The 19,240-nt window shown below is 33.3% G+C and overlaps 3 protein-coding genes across 3 annotated transcripts; all 3 read left to right on the forward strand.

The window, feature by feature from the left end:
• The first annotated feature begins 3,935 nt into the window (after nucleotides 1–3,935).
• LOC128280840 (LRR receptor-like serine/threonine-protein kinase GSO1) lies at nucleotides 3,936–6,938 on the forward strand. The gene is made up of 2 exons (XM_053019406.1): nucleotides 3,936–4,921; nucleotides 5,617–6,938. The coding sequence occupies exons 1-2, from the start codon at nucleotides 4,012–4,014 to the stop codon at nucleotides 6,936–6,938; spliced, it is 2,232 nt and encodes a 743-aa protein (XP_052875366.1). The 5' UTR covers nucleotides 3,936–4,011.
• Nucleotides 5,694–8,413, forward strand: LOC108481175 (receptor kinase-like protein Xa21). Its single transcript, XM_053031031.1, has 2 exons — nucleotides 5,694–7,616; nucleotides 7,862–8,413. The coding sequence occupies exons 1-2, from the start codon at nucleotides 7,043–7,045 to the stop codon at nucleotides 8,218–8,220; spliced, it is 933 nt and encodes a 310-aa protein (XP_052886991.1). The 5' UTR covers nucleotides 5,694–7,042; the 3' UTR covers nucleotides 8,221–8,413.
• Nucleotides 8,414–13,338: 4,925 nt separating this feature from the next.
• Nucleotides 13,339–18,864, forward strand: LOC108480536 (gamma-glutamyl hydrolase 2-like). Its single transcript, XM_017783569.2, has 10 exons — nucleotides 13,339–13,898; nucleotides 14,523–14,609; nucleotides 14,796–14,885; nucleotides 15,477–15,571; nucleotides 16,546–16,606; nucleotides 17,200–17,289; nucleotides 17,401–17,463; nucleotides 17,732–17,820; nucleotides 18,377–18,469; nucleotides 18,569–18,864. Exons 1-10 carry the CDS (start codon nucleotides 13,461–13,463, stop codon nucleotides 18,618–18,620), a joined length of 1,158 nt encoding a protein of 385 aa, XP_017639058.1. The 5' UTR covers nucleotides 13,339–13,460; the 3' UTR covers nucleotides 18,621–18,864.
• The last annotated feature ends 376 nt before the right edge of the window (nucleotides 18,865–19,240 follow it).

Raw genomic sequence — 19,240 nt, forward strand, 5'->3', positions numbered from 1 at the left:
CGAGCAGAGTATGATTAATATGTCGAGAAGAACGAGGTGGAAAGCTCGATAGATGAATGAATGATGACGTCCGAAATAGGAGTTATTTTCATAAACATTTTGCATCATAATATGTCTAATTAGGAGCATTTGACTCATTTCGATCATGGAATCTTAATTATTTGGCATAAGCATAAATTCCAGGAAATCAATTCTGCAGTTGGATTCCCCAGTGGACAATGTAGCAAGATTGATTGAAAATTACAAAATTCAGACCTTAATCCCCTAGCAAGTAGGGTAACAGTTAAATTTGCAGATCTTATCTCCTAAGCAGAGTGGAGCAGATCGAAGACTCACATTAATCCCCAAGCAAGTAGGGTAACAGTTAAATTTGTAGATCTTATCTCCCTAAGCAGTAGTGGAGCAGATCGAAGACTCGCCTTAATCCCTAAGCAGTAGGGTAACAGGTTAAATTTGTAGATCTTATCTCCCTAAGTAGTAGTGGAGCAGATCGAAGACTCGCCTTAATCCCCTAAGCAGTAGGGTAACAGGTTAAATTTGCAGATCTTATCTCCCTAAGTAGTAGTGGAGCAGATCAAATACTCACCTTAATCCCCTAAGCGGTAGGGTAACAGGTTAAATTTGCAGATCTTATCTCCCTAAATAGTAGTGGAGTAGATCGAAGACGATGCACCTTAATCCCCTAAGCAGTAGGGTAACAGGTTCGCAAATCTTATCTCCCTAAGCAGTAGCGGAGCAGATCGATGACGACTCACCTTAATCCCCTAAGCAGTAAGGTAACAGGTTAAATTCGCAGATCTTATCTCCCTAAGCAGTAGTGGAGTAGATCTAAGACCCGCCTTAATCTCCTAAGCAGTAGGGTAACAGGTCGAAGATATGCCTTAACCCCCTAAGTAGTAGGGTAACAGGTTAAAGTATAGCAGATCTGGCCTTTAGGTGTTCACGCTGAAGTAGATCCAAGATGATTTGACATCTCTGTATTGTCAGAGAGCAAATCGAAGAAACAGATTTGGCATCTCCATATTCGACAGAGAGCAGATCGAAGACATAGCAGATCTAACCTTTGGATGTTTTCACATCGAAGTAGATCCAAGATGATTTGGCATTCTTGTGTTTACAAGAAACAAATCGAAGACATAGTAGATCTGACCTTTGGATGTTTTCACATCAAAGCAGATCCAAGATGATTTGGCATTCTTGTGTTTACAAGGAGCAAATCGAAGACATAGCAGATCTGACCTTTGGATGTTTTCACATCGAAGCAGATCCAAGATGATTTGGCATTCTTGTATTTACAAGGAGCAAATCGAAGACATAGCAGATCTGACCTTCAGGTGTTTATACTGAAGCAGATCCAAGATGATTTGGTATTCTTGTGTTTACAAAGAGCAAATCGAAGACATAGCAGATCTGACTTTCAGATGTTTTCACATCAAAGTAGATCCAAGATAACAGATCTGGCGTCTCTATATTTGACGGAGAGAAGACACATAGCAGATCTAACCTTCAGATGTTTATACTGAAGCAGATCCAAGATGATTTGGCATCCTTGTGTTTACAAGGAACAAATCGAAGACATAGCAGATTTGGCTTTCACGTGTTTACGCTAAAGCAAATCTAAGATAATTTGGCATCTCTGTATTGCCAGGGAACAAATCGAAGAAGCAGATTTGGCGTCTCTGTGTTCGACGGAGAGCAGATCGAAGATATCAACATGACAGTCATGAGTTTGCAAGGAGCAGATTGAAGAAGCAAATTTGGCGTCTCTGTATTAGACGGGGAGCAGATCGAAGATAACAGATTTGGCGTCTCTGTAGTAAACGGGGAGCAGGTCAAAGATAACAGATATCGCCTTCCTGAGTTGCAGTGAAGCAAATTGAAGCCATCAAGAGGCCATTTAAAGAAGATCAAAGATCAAGAACTTAAGACTCGGCGAGCCCGGGCAAAATTGGTCCTTCTATAGTCTTTGGTCTATTCCTGTTACACAGCAATGAGCAAAGAGGGGTAGTTGTAGACACTCAATTTTGCCCGGCCCATTTCAGTATTTAAAATAATAAAGCCCCAAAAAAATAAAAATAAAACAAAGTCCAAGTCCAATACAAAATTACAAACATATAATTTGGCCTAATCAGAATCGCCCATTACTTGAAAAGATTTAAGGTCCATCTATAAGCTTGACTCATATGGAAATATAATCTTTAAGGATATGCAATCTTAGATATGATATGCAATCTTAGACATGATACAATCTTAGATATGATATGCAATCTTAGATATGATATGCAATCTTGAAGATATGATCTTGTAATCTTGGAGATTTAATTTGTAGATATCCTTTAATCTTAACCGTTGATGTAATTGATCTGTACCGTTGGATTTGGGGAGGCTCAACTATAAATAGAGGCCTCTCCCTTCATTGTAAATCACTTGAGTTTTGGGAAGCAATAAGAATTCTTGAGAGCATTCACTCAAAATTCTCTCCCTCTTGCTTTCTTACTCTCTGTGGTTTGTTCTTATTTTATTCTTCGTCTATCTTAGTTTTTCAACCCTTTTTTTATTTTAATTTCTTCATTTTTCAAATATGTATATTTATTCCTATCTTTTATACATTTTATTATGTATTTTATATATTATAATATTTAACCTTTTATATAGTTTTTTCAAATATATATTTTCTATGCATGTATATATATTACATTATCATTTCATGTATTTTGAACTATTGCATTATATTTTTATAATTTGTAAATGTTCTATTTATTCATTTTTTAGTGTATGTCATTTATCTTATTTGTGCATAATTTTATTTTTTATATGCTATGTTTAATTATTTCTTTTATGTGCTATTTTATGATATATATTGTTGTATAATTTTTTTGCATGTATTATGTTTTTCTTTTAGTTTACTCATGTTTTTATTTGTTTATTATCTTATATTTACCCTAGTATGATTTTTTTTATTAAACGTATGTTCATGTTATTTAGTTTTGTCTTAATGATATTATTTATGTTTGTATGGAAATGTTAGAATATTTTGTACATCTATGCTTTATGATGCATTAATATGCCATCCTAAAACGTCATTTAAAATAATATTCCAAGGTTTTTTAAAAAAAATAAAAGGAAATGCTTGATGTTTGGAAACTTGAGAAAGGTAGTGCCTAACTTCATCGGGTTGCGACTTTTCTCGTTGAATTCGAATAGTCAAGCACCCTTCTAAGTGATTTTGAGTTTTCAAAACTTAAACAATTATTTCGAGATTTCAAAACATAGTGTCCTAACTTATTGGATATGGCATTTTGTTGTTTCGAGATAGAAATTTTCGAAAGACGAGCTTAGTTTCGAAGGTTTTAAAATGTTGCATCCTAACTTACTGGATGTGATGTTTTGACTCGTTTGAAATAAGTAAGCCTTAATTTTCAAAATTGAGACATTCTAATTAAAAGAGGTTTGCATCTTAAAACTTTCAAATTTCCGACATTAAAGACACTTGATAATCAATTAGGTACCAATTTTTGGGCATTACGAGGGTGCTAACCCTTCCTCGTACGTAACCGACTCTCGAATCCGTTTTCTCGACTTTCGTAGACCAAAATTAATGTTTTAAAACAAAACATTTTATAAGGTGATCCAATCACACCTAAAAAGATTGGTGGCGACTCCCGTTTTCGTTTTTCTTAAAGTCGATTCCCAATTTCCAAAACTCGATTTAAAAATGGTTTCGACACTATATATTATTTCCTGAAATTTCTTAAGAATTAAAAGAAATTTAGAAAGAAGTTTCTTAAGCAATAATTACATAATTATATTATCACATCCTATAATAAATTCCGTAGTTTCTACGTAAATCACATTAAAAGAATTTGCAATCTTGCAAGAAGAAATTGCAACATAAGCTCCCCTTTATATATACACACATATTATGTGAAAGAAGTTGTGTGGTCATTCAATTATCTGTCTAGCAATCTCAGTTCTGCCTTTGTTGGTAGCTTGATAAACACCCAAATTCAAATGGGGAATACTTTCCTCAACTTAGCTCTTCTTATCATCTTCCATTTTTCTATGCCTACTTTCTCTATGAAATTAACCACCATACTTACAGATCAATCAGCTCTTTTAGCACTAAAAGATCATGTTATTCATGATCCTGAAAATGTCTTGACAACTAACTGGTCAGCCTCTGCCCCTGTTTGCAATTGGTTTGGTGTAAGTTGTGGATCCAAGCACCGTAGAGTCACAGCTCTAAACCTTACTGGGTTGGGACTCGTAGGCACCCTTCCACCTCACTTAGTAAATTTATCATTCCTTTCTCTTCTTCGTATCACAAACAATAGTTTCTATGGCAGATTACCAGTCCAGTTATCCAATTTGCATCGGCTGAAATATCTAAGCTTTGGTAGTAACTACTTCAGTGGAGAAATCCCTTCATGGTTGGGATCATTAACTGAACTTGGAGGGATGTCTCTGTACCACAACAACTTCAAAGGTGTTATTCCATTCTCTTTAGGCTATTTGTCAAAGCTACAGATCTTGGTCTTGTCTGAAAACCGGATTTCAGGTTCAATACCCTCCTCCATCTTTAATATATCTTCGTTGCAAATAATTGATCTAAGCGATAATATGCTCTCTGGTTTCATACCCTTTGTTCCACGAGATTTGTTTTTGCTAGAAGTCATCGATTTCACCTCCAATAATCTCAGTGGTCATATCCCAAAAGATATGTTTGGTCATCTTCCAAATTTCAAAGAATTGTACTTGAGTTTTAACCAGCTTTCTGGTAGAATTCCTGCCAGCCTATTCAAGTGCAAAGAGTTACAAATGTTATCTCTATCGTATAACCAAATGGAGGGGAGCCTACCAATAGAAATTGGGAATTTGAGTATGCTTCAATACATCTATATTGGTCGGAATCACTTTGAAGGTAATATATGCTAACCATTTGTTAATGAATATAATAATTTAGATGAATCTTGTATTGAGATTGAAAATATAAATTTATTTATTAAATGAAAATTTTCAAAAGAAGATTGAAGAATAAACTAATAAACTACGAGAAAATGATGAGAGAAATAGGATGTGAAATACTAGTGATTATTTCCAAACTATTTTTATTAATTTGCAACTTTTACTGATAGGTTTAATTTCTATTAGTATAGGTAGCATTATGTGTTTTGAACTTTATTTTGCTCAACGACTTTTAGTGTTTTCATTATTTTACAATAATTATAAAAATTTTCAGTCATTGCGAATAGTATATTTCTTCTTTTCCTTTTTTTTCTTTTTTTTTTATGTTCTTAGAACAATAAACTTATCAAATCAGATAAAAGAAAAATAATATCTATTTTCATTTTCTTAAACTTGTGAATGTTTGTTCTTAATGATTTAATTCATCACTATTTTCTATATTTTTAACTTGTTCCGACTTTAGACCTAAAATTTCAATTTAAAATTACTTGAAGTACTTTGATATTTGAAAGAGCTCTATAAAAACTAATTGACATAATTGTACACATTGTTAGATAATTTAATTTAAATTTTTATAATGTTTAAAATATATATAAACTCTTTCCTTCCCCATATTTGTCTAATATTTTTGTTTGGTAAAATTTATGGCAGGTATAATACCACATGAGATTGGCAACCTAAAGAATCTAAAAGTGTTGACTATAACATCTAACAATATTGCTGGTTCTATTCCTCCACAAGTATTTAATATTTCAACTCTAACGATAATTTCTTTGGAAACAAATCAACTCTCTGGCCATCTTCCATCAAACATGGGCCTTTTCCTTCCAAACATGGAGAAATTATATCTTGGTTTGAATCACCTTGTCGGCTCGTTCCCAATGTATATTTCCAATGCCTCTCAGCTTACTCTTCTTGACATGTCTAGTAATTACTTTTTACGGTCCATTCCTGATAATCTGGGAAATCTAAGAAATTTAAAGATTCTCAACCTGGAGAATAATAATTTAACTTCCTCAAGAATGAGCTTTCTCTTTTCCTTGACAAACTGTAGAGTCTTGGAGAAGATTCTTTTCGGTATCAACCCACTTATTAGTGGTGAACTTCCAAGACTGGTAGGAAATCTCTCAAGTTCTCTTGAACGGTTCTCTGCTTATTCATGCAACATCAGAGGTAGCATCCCCAGTGAAATTGGAAACTTAAGCCACTTGATAAACATTGAGCTCGGAGGCAATAAATTGATAGGACAGATTCCTACTACAATTGGTGTATTGGAAGACTTGCAAAGTCTTTCTCTTGAAAACAATAAGTTGGAAGGATCCATCCCATCTGAGTTATGTCATCTAAACAAATTGGCTTTCTTGTTCTTGACCAATAACAAATTGTCTGGACCAATACCTGCTTGCCTAGGTGATCTTGCTTCATTAAGGAAACTATTTCTCGACTCCAATATGTTCTCCTCCTCAATACCTTCCACGTTGACAAGGCTTAACTATCTCCTCATCCTATACTTGTCTTCAAATTCTCTAAGTGGTCCACTGCCAATTGACACTGGAAAATGGAAAGTTTTGACTAGTTTGGATTTGTCGAACAATCAGTTCTCAGGTGATATCCCAACTGGAGTTACAGATCTCAAGGACCTCACTCATTTTTCCTTATCCAATAATAAAATCATGGGTTCTATTCCTGAGTCTTTTGATGAATTATTGAGTTTGGAATTCTTGGACTTGTCAAGAAATAATCTATCTGGAGAGATTCCCAAATCCTTAGAGAAACTCCGTTATCTCAAATATTTCAATGTCTCTTTTAATAGACTTGAAGGAGAAATTCCTGAAGGAGGATCATTTGGAAACTACACAATCGAATCATTTAAGGGGAATGAAGCCTTGTGTGGTGCAACTCGACTTCATGTTCCAAACTGCAAAACTAGACCTCTTAGAAATTCCAAGGCAAAAACTAAGCTGAACTCATAATATATGTAGCTCTGCCAACTGCCTCCACAATTTTGGTTGTGGCTCTGATAATCATTATCTTGCATAATAGGAGGAGGAAAGACAAATTGCCAACTCAAGAAGACATGATACCTTTAGGAACGTGGAGACGGTTTTCATACCACGAGCTTCGACAAGCTACTGATGGATTCAAAGATAGTAGGTTGCTTGGTAATGGAAGTTATGGTTCAGTATTCCAAGGGATTCTCCGGGATGGGACGATCATCGCGGTAAAGGTCTTCAAGTTAGAGTTAGAACGAGCTTTTAAGAGCTTTGATGTTGAATGTGATGTTCTCCGCAACACTCGTCACAGAAATTTAGTCAAAGTAATAAGTAGTTGCTCTAATGATCTTAATTTCAAAGCGTTGGTGCTTGAGTTCATGCCTAATGGGAGTCTTGATAAATGGTTGTATTCCAACACCCAATATTTGGATATCCTACAAAGGTTGAACATAATGATAGATGTTGCATCTGCATTGGAATATCTCCATCACGGTAATGCAACACCCGTGGTTCATTGTGATTTAAAACCCAACAATGTTCTATTAGATGAAGATATGGTTGCGCATTTGAGTGATTTTGGCATCGCAAAACTCTTAAGTGAAGAGGTTTCAATGATACAAACCATGACAATGGCAACATTTGGATATATGGCACCAGGTTATACTTCTAACCAAACTCCATGTTTATTTTTCCATTTCTAATGTAAGTGTAGCATCTGCATAACAAAAGGAATCATATCTGATAACATTTGAGTTTCAAACATATTGAATGCGACTTTTTTGGGAAGCAACTAGATATCTTTTATAACAGGCAAGCATATAATGTTTCAGATATTTTATAGGAATTTTTCATTATCAAGATATCTTTGAATATTCATAATGTTGTTTGAAATTCATACACAGAATATGGAGTCGAAGGAATTGTTTCGACAAAAGGTGATGTGTATAGCTTTGGTATTCTTTTGATGGAAATCATCACAAGAAAAAAGCCCACAGATGAAATGTTTGCAGGAGAAAGAACCTTGAAGAGTTGGGTGATAGAGTCGATATCAGCTTCGCTAAATCAAGTTGTAGATCCCAAGTTGTTGAGCACCATTGGAAGGGAAGATTTAAAAGTCGAGAATTATGCCTTATCCATTTTGCAAGTTGGCTTAGAATGTTGTGTAGAGTTACCAAATGAGAGGCTTCAAATGAAAGAGATTGTTATGAAGTTAAAGAAGATCAAAGAGAAGTTATTAAGGGATATGGAACGAGTTCGATGAAGAGGCAGTTGTTAATTTGACTAAAATAAGCATGAGCTTTGTTTTCTAGCAATGTCTTTGATAAATATGTATACATATGCTTTGTTTCCTATAAAGTTCATTAATAGTTATTTTTGCATTTTGTGATTTTTTTTAAAAAAAAAAATTAGCTACAATAAATGTAATGGGAATCTATATTAATTATTCTTCGATAAGCATTTTTTTAAATAAAGATCAAGTATGATTAGTTAGGTATTTAATAGTTGATAAACTGTTAAGATCACTAGAAATAACTTTGACCATGCAAGTTGTTAGTCTTTTTACATAAATTATGTATAAAACGAAGTTCAAAAATATTATTATCAATCGCATAACTGTTTTCAATTATATCAATAAGCACTATTTAAGTTCGATAAATTAGGCTTAATTTTGATGATCATTTGTACTAATTTTATGAAATTGTATAGGTAAAAATAATTTTTTATAAAATTAGAAGGAAAATAATTCAAAAACATGAATATTTTTTTGAACATTGTGCATATAAACAAACACCCTTTCAATCTTTTCCAGCTTCAGGTGTAGCACCCCAAACCCGGCCCAGAAGTTATGGCCGGATCCGACATGCCACATCAAAAACGTTAAATTTTTTTTTTTCCATTCTAAGTCCGAAAATCGTACTTGATGTTCAAAGATTAATTCATTAAGGGTTAAAGTGAATGGAAGTCAGGCACCGTAGGAAACCGGAAAAGAGGTGGTGAGTCCATCTGACCGCTTAAGTACCAAGCTCCTTCGGATCCAATCCTAGACATGCATACCGCCATTGCCACACTTCAACGTCATGGATATTTCTAGAAACCGATTTAATTAAGTCATTTTAGGAAAAGTGATTAATTTTGGAAAATACTTTTATTATGGAAGCTTTGCTTGTTTTCGTGTTATTTTGAAATCAACTGTTGTTTTTGAAAACGCGCCTAAAGCTATCCAATTTCAACAGTTAAAATAAATATTATCTATCTTAATAAAACATATAAAACCATCAAAATAAATAAGCGGCCTTATTACATTTAAAAGCCCAAAACCTCAAACGTAATTAAAAGGATGTCCAGTTCACGTAAGAAAATCAAACTTTCGAGCGGTGGCCACTCCGATTCCCTCACGACTCCAAGCCCACTATGGTTGGGGATTTCTGCGTGGATGAAAATAAAAGGGTGAGTTTGGGGAAACTCAGTGTAAGGAAAACCCATTCAAAGCCCAAGTCACTCAAGCCTATTGGGCCTAAGCCCATTCGGTAATAGTGGTACTGGGCCAAAGCCCTTTCAGATTATAATAAACCGGGCCTTAGCCCTTATTCAGATAATGTATGGCCCATAGGCCCATTTCAAAATACATGCAACATCAAGAAACATATGCAAGCCCATTTGGGAGACTACTCAACCCACCAACCACTACACTCCACCCGTACCAGCCATACACTCCATGTGGGAATAGCTCAACCCACCCAAATTTAACACTCCACGATTCTGACCTTTTTGCTCGCTTATCAATAGAATTGAGGCAAAGCCTCCAAGATCGTGGACAAGCCACTTTCAAGATTTCCTCCATCAATATCCCAATCCCATGCATCGATAATAACAACATGGCATGCAAGAAATAACAACAATCAAATATGCATTTAGGTCAATTTAACCCTAGGGTATTTCGATAATTTATCACCTAGGGTAAAGCGTAAATTTTCCACTTTTAAAGGTATTTCAGAATTTATCTATTTTAGGTTTTTTTTCATGCATATTCCTACCTTTCACGTACTAACAGAATCACTACCGAGGGTTCTTACTAAATTGGGCCGTTGGCCCATCATTCCGATTTTGGCCCATTAAGCCCAAAAATATCGAGGGCACGTAAATCATGCACTTTGCGGTCCAAACATTGCAGCTTACCAAAAACATTAATCGATTTACCTCACGAGCATTCGCACACACATAAATCTACAAAATACCGGTTTTCGACATTTCGCTTTTCGCTTTTGCCGATCTAGACTAAGAAAGAGGGTGTTAGTTACACACACTTTGCGATTTATATGTTGACGAGATCCACACACGAACCGCCTACAATTGGATTACTAACACGTTAATCTAACTATTCAAATACAAACTACATATTAACCCCTTACAATATTCGGCCAACCACACCTACAGATCATAGTGAGCTTATAAGAAATTAATAAGCAACCCATTAACAAATTTTTGTCAATGTTTACCACATAATCATAATTTCACTGCAAGCTGTCTTCCTGAGCAACAGTCACTAAATCATTTATAACTGGAGCTACGAAACTCCAAATCAAGTGCCGTTAATTTTCCCTGAAAATAGACTCATATATCTTCTATCCATAAAATTTTCAGAATTTTTGGTATGGCCAATCAATACCAGATTTTTCTTAAAGTTTCCCATGTTTCACTGTTTGACTAATCTGACCACTCTTCATTACGAATCAAATTTCTCATTGTACAGAATTTAAAATATGTTCTCGTTTATTCCATTTGAAACTAGACTCATTAAGCTTTAATTACATAATTTATTCAGCTTCTAATTCATCTCTCACAATCTATGGTGATTTTCCAAAGTCACGTTACTGCTGCTGTCCCAAGCAGATTTATTACCAAATCACTCTTTCACACCTAACTTGCATGCTTGTTATTTAAACATGTATATCACCAATCAATCATCACATATCTATGATTTTACTTAAGTATAATCTCCATTTCATCATTTTAAAGCACAACATGTTAGCTGATTTTTCCTTTAACATCTAAGGCACATGCATGCTCATTTGTTTGGCTCAACTTCACATATCTTCCATTTTCATCAAAAGAACATGAAACAACAACCATTTCCTTCATTTTAATTCATGACCAAATGCTCACAACACAACTAAAAATCAAAATATACTTCAAGAGTTAAGGTAGAATCAAGAAGAACTCATGAACCTCAAAATAGAAGCAAGGTACCAAGAACTTTCCTTCAATTTTTCTCCTCCTAATGACCGAATACTCAAGAGCTTTCTCCTCTCCTTTCTCTCTAACTTTCAGCTATGATGAACAAAGATGGACAAAACTTTGTTCTTTTCACCCTTTTCTTTTAATAAAACTTCATATTTCATCCATTTAATTCTTTAATACAAAAGAAATGATATTCTTATCATGAAACATTTACCTAACCCATTATCATGAAACATTTACCTAACCCATTATCATGGAACATTTACCTAACCTATTATCATGAAACATTTACCTAACCCATTATCATGGAACATTTACCTAACCTATTATCAATTTGTATCAATTTGTACCATAAATTATGGATATCAAGTGTACATTTTGTCTACAACAACATGATGGTTGGCCACTTTATGTAAAATGGGAGGTTTGTCATGCAAATCCTCCTATTTTGCACTCTTATTTATTTGGCCACTTCAATTTAGCCTATAGCATTTTCAAACATTTTCACGTAGGTCCTATTTCATAATTTCACCCCTTTTTTCTTATGGAACAAAAATTAACTAAAATTGTCGGGTTCTATCTTAAGCTTAGGCTTTCTAGAGGCCCACTAACATAATTAAACCTATGCCAACATTCACAGGATTCCCGAAAATTAGGGCGTTACATCAGGTCTGTTTTTCTTTTTCTTACCCCAGCACAGTTTTCTTTGTTTTTTTTTTTTACAATTAAAAAAATAACTCTTTTGAAAAGTCCCTATCATTTTTTTATAAAAGATTTTTGCTTGAACACCTCCTCCACAAATGGTGCTGTCAAAGCGTAGCCATAGGTTTTTCAAGTTTGGAGTCCAAAAATTCACAGTTTTCAACCCTGAAAGGGTTTTCCTCCATCAAAATAAAAACCCAAATTTCATGTCATTTGCTTAACGAGAAAAAGAAAACCTTCAACCTGCATGAATGAAGATGAATGAGAAAAGGGATAAAATGAAGGAATAAGAAAGGAAGAATATGAATATAAGGAGAGAGGAAATAAAATATTAAATATAATATTTTTTATAATTAAAAATACTACATACGGTCCATAATGGTACTTTAAATATTTGGTTAAAAAATTAGATACCTAGCTAAAAAATATTACACAACTTTTTATTTAATTAAGTTCAATAAATAATTTGGTTCAAAAATAAGTTTAATAAATAATGAGAAAATATTTTGTAAATTGTTACTAAATTTTAGATCTTAAAAATTGGGTAAAAGTATAATAAAATATTAAAAAAACACTAACTATCAAAGTATGGAAAATAAAGTAACTTATAATTGTGTATTAAAATTTTAAAATGGAGATAATATTAGATAAAGTTTGTTTTATTTACTTAAAATTATTATTATAATATTTTTATTTTATAAGACTTAGTATAACATTTAGTATCTCAACTTGATTTTTTTCTAATTTGGTAATTAATTTTTTGTCTAATTTGGTACTTAAATTTGTCACTTTTTCTAATTTGGTACTTAAACTTATTAAATGCTATACAATTTACCCAAAACACTAACGGTGTTAAATTCTATATCGTGCTACAAAAATATCGTCAAGATTATTAAAATTTGTGTTAAAAAATTAGGCATTGAATTATGCTTAATGAATTAATATTGAACAAGAAAACAAGAGTTTTAAAACCCAAAATAAAAAAAATTCATTAGTTTAAATTAGTAAAATAAATAAATAAAATGATAAGTAATTTAAAATTTAAAATAAAAAAGAAATGTCATGTTATTTGCCACATGCCTATCATACATTGATTATTTTACAAACTTGTAAAAGTATAACATTGTTAATATATTGTAAAACATTTTACAAGTCAATGTACCAAATTAAACAAAAAATAGATTAAATACCGAATTAGAAAAAAAATCAAATTCAGATATTAAAGAGGACAAAAAAATATTAAGTACTAAATTAAGAAAAATATTAAATTCAATTACCGAATTAAGAAAAAATATCAAATTTAAATAATAAATTAAATAAAAATTAATTATCAAATTAGTAAAAATAACAAGTTCAATTACTAAATATTATATTGCGCGGCGAATTTCGAGTTGTTTTATAATAAATAATAAATGTATTATTAGATGAAATTGATTGTAATTACCAACAATTTTATTTTTCAACTGCACAGTTTCCTTCCAAATTTTTTAAGGACTTGATTTCAATTTTTAACTTTTCCTTTGTTTTTCTTTCGTTCTGTTTATATTTCAGTTCTCCAAAATGCCCTCCTTATTTGGCTCTAACCCTTCATCCTCCGATCCTGCAAACGACACCGTGCCTTCCCCTTCCTCTTCTTGTTCCTCCTCCTCTCTGGACATGTGGAATTACTTTTTTGTCCCCATCCTCCTTTGCCTCACCAAAGAACTCTCCCTTGGTAAAGCTCAAACCTCAACTGGACTCCTCCTCCCGAGTCAACGCGGCGACGGCTCGGCCGATGATTCACTAATTTCCTTTTCGAGTTGCGCGAATGCTGACCCGAAGCTATATTATCGGCCTGTGATTGGGATACTGAGTCATCCAGGAGACGGCGCGTCGGGGAGGCTGAACAATGATACTAACGCTTCCTACATAGCTGCGTCGTACGTGAAGTTCGTGGAAGCGGCTGGGGCTCGAATCATTCCTCTTATTTATAATGAGCCGGAAGAGATTCTTTTCCAGGTAATAATCATGATGCTCATTCCCTTGTAAAAATGCTGAATTTTGACTTTGAATATTTGGGGGTGTGTGTGTTTTTCAAAATTCGGTTAAAAAAAATCGACAGTCGGTCTTTTTTTTTTTTTTTGGTAAATCTATTTTTTGGAAAGAAAAATTCCTGATTTCGAATCTTAAATAACTTATCTGGTCATGAAAAATATTTTCTTTTTGTTAGGTAAAATTCGATACTGTGATTTTTAATATTTTGTTTCATAATAAGTTTTTCCTCTTAATTAAATGTAAGAATATAAAAATGCTTGCTATTCCTGCATTACAAAAAATTCTCTCGTTTTTGTTAAATCATAAATTAGGATACTACCAGCTGTTGCAATCTCCTTACCGTCTATGCAAAGGATCGAATTTTAGCTTATTTGCATTTTTCTGGATATTCTTTAGTACCTTAATATTTGAAATGATATTTTGATTGCTTGGTTGATTGCATATGCATATGCCTTTCATTTCCTTGCTTTGATTTGCTATGATTAGACAGTGTTATGATGCTATGATACCTACTTTAGCGTAGTTGTTGCCTTCCTTTGCCAAAAGCCTGGCAGCTTGCTAAGTCTCTTCTCCACCTTCATATTGCAGAAGCTTGAATTGGTTAATGGCGTGCTTTTTACAGGAGGGTGGTCTAAATACGGCTTGTATTATGATATTGCTAAAAAGATTTTCAAGGTAATTTATATTTATATTTGTTTGTTTCTTGATTTTATGAAATTCAAATGAAACTAAGACAAAAATATAGGCAAGAGATTGGTGTTAGCAGGCAAGTCTATTGTTTCTTCAACTTATGCTTCAAATGTTTTTATATTTCCAATTTCCTTGGGTTGCATGTAAAATTTTTATTCTGTGTTTTTGCAGAAAGTTATAGAGAAGAACGATAGGGGAGATCATTTCCCGTTATATGCCATTTGTTTGGGTTTTGAACTTTTAACAATGATTATCAGCGAAGTAAGCACCTCACATTATCTGACATTTTTTTATCTGTTTCCTTTTAAAAAAAGAAAAACAATTTATATTCTTCAGGCTTTTATCTGTTTATATGGCATTTCTTGATGTAGTTAACTTTTGTTCACTATTGGGACTTTCTCTACTAATATTCATTCATGCGTCATGGCAAAATGACAAAATGAGACGTTTTTAAATTTCTTGATTTAAGGAACTCTATAATTTCCATTTGTGAAAGATTACTGTTGGCCTAACATGGCTAAATAATGGCAACTCCTGCATGTTCATCATATTGTGAAAACTGCAGAATTTGATCTGTTAGGATGTCATGGTTACCTTGTTTGTGGCATCCAAACCAATGGTTGACCTTGCTGGAAAACATTTTCTAATGGATTTGAAATCTCAAAAATTTGAAATCTCAAAATCTTACCTACTGGTTCTTTAGAAATCACTTCATTTCAAGTTAGCTTAAATCTACCCATGACTACTGTATCCAATAACTTATTTTACGTAAGGATTTTCTTTGTTGAATTATAAAAAATTTAACAAAATCTTATTTTAATGAATACATACTTTTTTTCTTCTTGCTGATAGGACAAAAATATTCTTGAACCATTTTCTGCATCAAATCAAGCCTCTAGTCTCCAATTTGTGGAAAATGTTAATATTGAAGGAACAGTATTTCAAAGGTACGAAACCTTTATTACCTTTCATGGTACATTAGTATTGTTTGATTTTGGTGCCATTTTTCTATTGATGCTTTTGCTCAGTTTTTAAATTATTATCCTTGGAGGATTAAGTATTTTATATTTCAAATATGTTTTGCTGGTCATGCATTAGATGCTTTATAGGAAAGTTCACAACTGTTGACGTGTTGAAGTAACAAAAGCCTCTCTGTATGCGCTGCTAAGAAGGGAAAGAGGCTTGCAATACATATGCAGTCTATGTTCTGTCAGACTGATCTCTCCATTTCCCTATTTGAATAAGGACTTTATTGCATGAGGATAGAGAAAAGGAAGTCAACTAGTTGCATGAGATTTCCTGAAGTTGTTCTTCAGGTTAAATGATGACCATAGCATAATATTTGGTGTGAAACTTTGGTACTATGGCTTACCACTTTTCTTGTTAGCTTTTGCTTGCACCGTAGGCACATGGCAATGAATTGGTACGGTAACCAGACTTCACCTGAAGCTTTTAGTGAAGACCATAAACAAGTTTAACACTTAAAATAAATGTGTGCTTGTTTAGCTTCCTGATTAGTGTCATTGAATTTGTTCTTATTTGATTGAGGAGAGTTTAATAAATACTTCTCTGAACTTCAGAGTTACACCTTTGATAAATAGCAATAGCTGAGCACAGTAATAAACCTTAATTTCCTGTTTGCTTTATCATCAAAAGGCTTTATGAATGTTGTAGGTATATCCATTTATAATATCTAACCTTTCAATCATTAGCAAAAATGAGGTGATTTTAAGCTGATAATTTATAGTTTGGTCCAAGTTAGTAGCAGAACGATATTGTTACAAACTTTCTACTTAGCCCAACCTGGTTGACGTTTATTATGTGAGAGCTTATCTGATTTCTTATAGTGAGTGTAATTATATGTTCATTGCTCCAGTGAGTGCCACACTTCTACAGCTTGATAGTTATTCTCTTTTGCCAGATTTCCTCCAAATTTGCTGCAAAAGCTTGGCACAGATTGCCTAGTCATGCAAAACCATCGTGTGAGTTTCATGGCTCCTTTCATTAATATTTTAAATTAGTTGCACAACGTGTAACTGTTTGTCTTTTGCTTCTCTAGTATGTCCTCTTTGGATCATTCCTAAAACCATGAACTGATAATGAAGGATCTAAATTCTGATTTATTCAATGTTTTCATTCTTTTTTTTTCAATTTTATTGCCACTGGTTGCCTGTTTCCTCTATTTGGCACTTTTAACAGCTTCCTACTTGTTAGCTTGTGCAGGTTATTATTTGAGGGATGAAATGTATTTTAATGCACAGTAAATTGTTCATGCCTTCTGTTCTCCTAATCTGTAATTTGATTTCCTTGAACCTCATTCTTGGTCTCTAAAAGCCTAACTTAGAAGAAAACTCAACAGGCAAGATGTCGTGCTAAGAGTAGAGACCTGTTAAAGAAGAAAGATGCTAACATTTCTTCAGAGTTAAAGATAATATATCCCTATTCAAAAGTTATCTTTCTTTCATGTGCTTATTAAGAGAATCCTTGCCGCCCTCTTCTGTGGCACATTGTCATTGTTATGTTTATATGTACAAGCTAATTAGTATTGCCTAAAATGAATGTCTCATTGTAACAGTATGGCATTTCGCCAGAGAAGCTTCAAAATACTCCAAATCTGTCCAGATTCTTCAAGATCTTAACAACAAGCACAGATAAAAATAACAAGGTTCTGAATCTTACCATCACTATGCCATAGGAAATGTCTTAACTTGATTTATCTCATTACATTTTATGGCTGCTTTAAATGTCCTTATTTCTATTGAAGTGTTAATAATAGGTATATGTCTCCACTGCGCAAGCACATGGCTATCCTGTCACTGCCTTCCAGTGGCATCCAGAGGTACCTCTTTTAGTGTTATCTGATCATCGTCATATTTATGCCTCAGTACAGTTTGGCATGACACTTGTAATTTTTCTTGTTAAATAATAATCATATCTATGACTACTACGAGGAATTGCTGTCTTTTTTTTCCTTATTTACTTCTTTGTGTATCTCTGCTTCTGTTTCTCTTACTCCTTTTAGTTTTGTTTGCAAAACTGTAGTGTTATTCTATGATCCACCAATACACTCCATTTCATTATGAATAGTCTGACCATATGTTTTGCAGAAAAATGCTTTTGAATGGGGCTTGCCTATGATTCCACACTCAGATGACGCCATTGAAGTGACACAACATGTTGCAAACTTTTTAATCAGGTTAGGAATGTTAAATAAGGAAGTTATTAATAGTTCTTTATATTCGTACAATTTAGTCAACAACAAACTGAGCGTTTGTTATATTCGAGTGAGACACAATCTTGCACTTCAGCATATTATTTAAGTTTTTGGCAGCTGTTCCCATGTGGATATGCTTTGCTTCGTCCTAGAGCGTATGTAAGGAAGAAATGTTTAAAGGAAATTTGATAAATTTTAGTATATAAACAATATAAGAATATAAACAGTTTAGTATGAAAGGAGAAGGAAAGGAAATAGGCAAACTTCATTTTCAGCATGCTATACTACAAAGTAGTTTTTCTGGCTGAGAATGAAATGCCCGTAGTTTTACGAATATATGAAAGAGGAAAGGGAAGAAAAGGCATATTTCTAATTATGTGACAGACTAGTGGTGAGATATTTGTGTTCTTGGCATAAGAATTTGAGTTCAAACCCCAACATCATTTTGCCGTACCCAAATTATAAAAAATAAATACCATCTCTTTCCTTCATCTGTTTGGAAGATGAGGTAATTTAACTTTCTTTTTTTCTGGTACAGGGAGGCTAGGAGATCGCTGAATAGGCCAGCTGCTCAAAAAGTGCTTGACAACCTTATTTATAATTACAGCCCCACGTTTTGTGGGAAAGCTGGGTAAGCTGATACATCAATCCTTTTAAGTTTTGACACTATTAGGACACCATCCTTTTGAATGTAAGCTGATTGGCATGTTTGTGAATTCGAATGCTGTAGGAGGGGTTTCGATGAGGTCTACATCTTTACACAACGTCAAGCTCGGATTTGATTGAGTTGCATAGTTAAAGATGTACGTGGTTGGATATATGTATATTGTTGACGTTGTATTTGCATTGTGATTTGTTCAAGTTCTGAATATGATTGCTCTCTTCATTTATATAAGTTACGGACTGGATGCTTGCCACTGAAGTCATACTCATTTTATCATATGAGTAGGTGTAGTTGATAAATAAAGTTTGCTACGTTTATTCTTATTTGTGTTATGAATAAGCTTGAATACTTTACCATAGAAATAGGGTTTAAGCTTAAATACATTATTTTTGTCTGAGATAAATATAAAAAGAAATGGATTTGTATTTGATGCGGTTTATGACATGCTAAGGGTAATTTACATAAATGTCCAAAACTGTTAAATTGGTAACAGTACGCTGATGTGGTTGTTAACTTAATAATATGTTTTTTAACCATTAATTTTATTTCACATCATTTTCATGTCATATTATAATTAAGAAAACTATTTTAAACCCAAAATTACAATATGACATGGAAATATGGAATAAAATTAATGGTTAAAAAAACATATAATTAAGTTAACAGCCGACTATTGAGCAATTTAACGGTTTTGAACTTAAAAATAAAGTATTTTATCAATTGGTGAATGGTGTTGTG

The sequence above is a fragment of the Gossypium arboreum genome, chromosome 1, assembly GCF_025698485.1.
Source record: "Gossypium arboreum isolate Shixiya-1 chromosome 1, ASM2569848v2, whole genome shotgun sequence".
Taxonomy (NCBI): domain Eukaryota; kingdom Viridiplantae; phylum Streptophyta; class Magnoliopsida; order Malvales; family Malvaceae; genus Gossypium; species Gossypium arboreum.

Bases quoted from the DNA above. Each gene is read 5' to 3' on its own strand.
- LOC108481175 (XM_053031031.1), top strand. From the start codon at position 7,043: ATGATACCTTTAGGAACGTGGAGACGGTTTTCATACCACGAGCTTCGA. The intron at 7,617-7,861 runs GTTATACTTCTA...ATTCATACACAG, and splicing joins ATTTGGATATATGGCACCAG to AATATGGAGTCGAAGGAATT.
- LOC128280840 (XM_053019406.1), top strand. From the start codon at position 4,012: ATGGGGAATACTTTCCTCAACTTAGCTCTTCTTATCATCTTCCATTTT. The intron at 4,922-5,616 runs GTAATATATGCT...AATTTATGGCAG, and splicing joins TGGTCGGAATCACTTTGAAG to GTATAATACCACATGAGATT.
- LOC108480536 (XM_017783569.2), top strand. From the start codon at position 13,461: ATGCCCTCCTTATTTGGCTCTAACCCTTCATCCTCCGATCCTGCAAAC. The intron at 17,821-18,376 runs GTTAGGAATGTT...TTTCTGGTACAG, and splicing joins GTTGCAAACTTTTTAATCAG to GGAGGCTAGGAGATCGCTGA. The intron at 18,470-18,568 runs GTAAGCTGATAC...CGAATGCTGTAG, and splicing joins ACGTTTTGTGGGAAAGCTGG to GAGGGGTTTCGATGAGGTCT.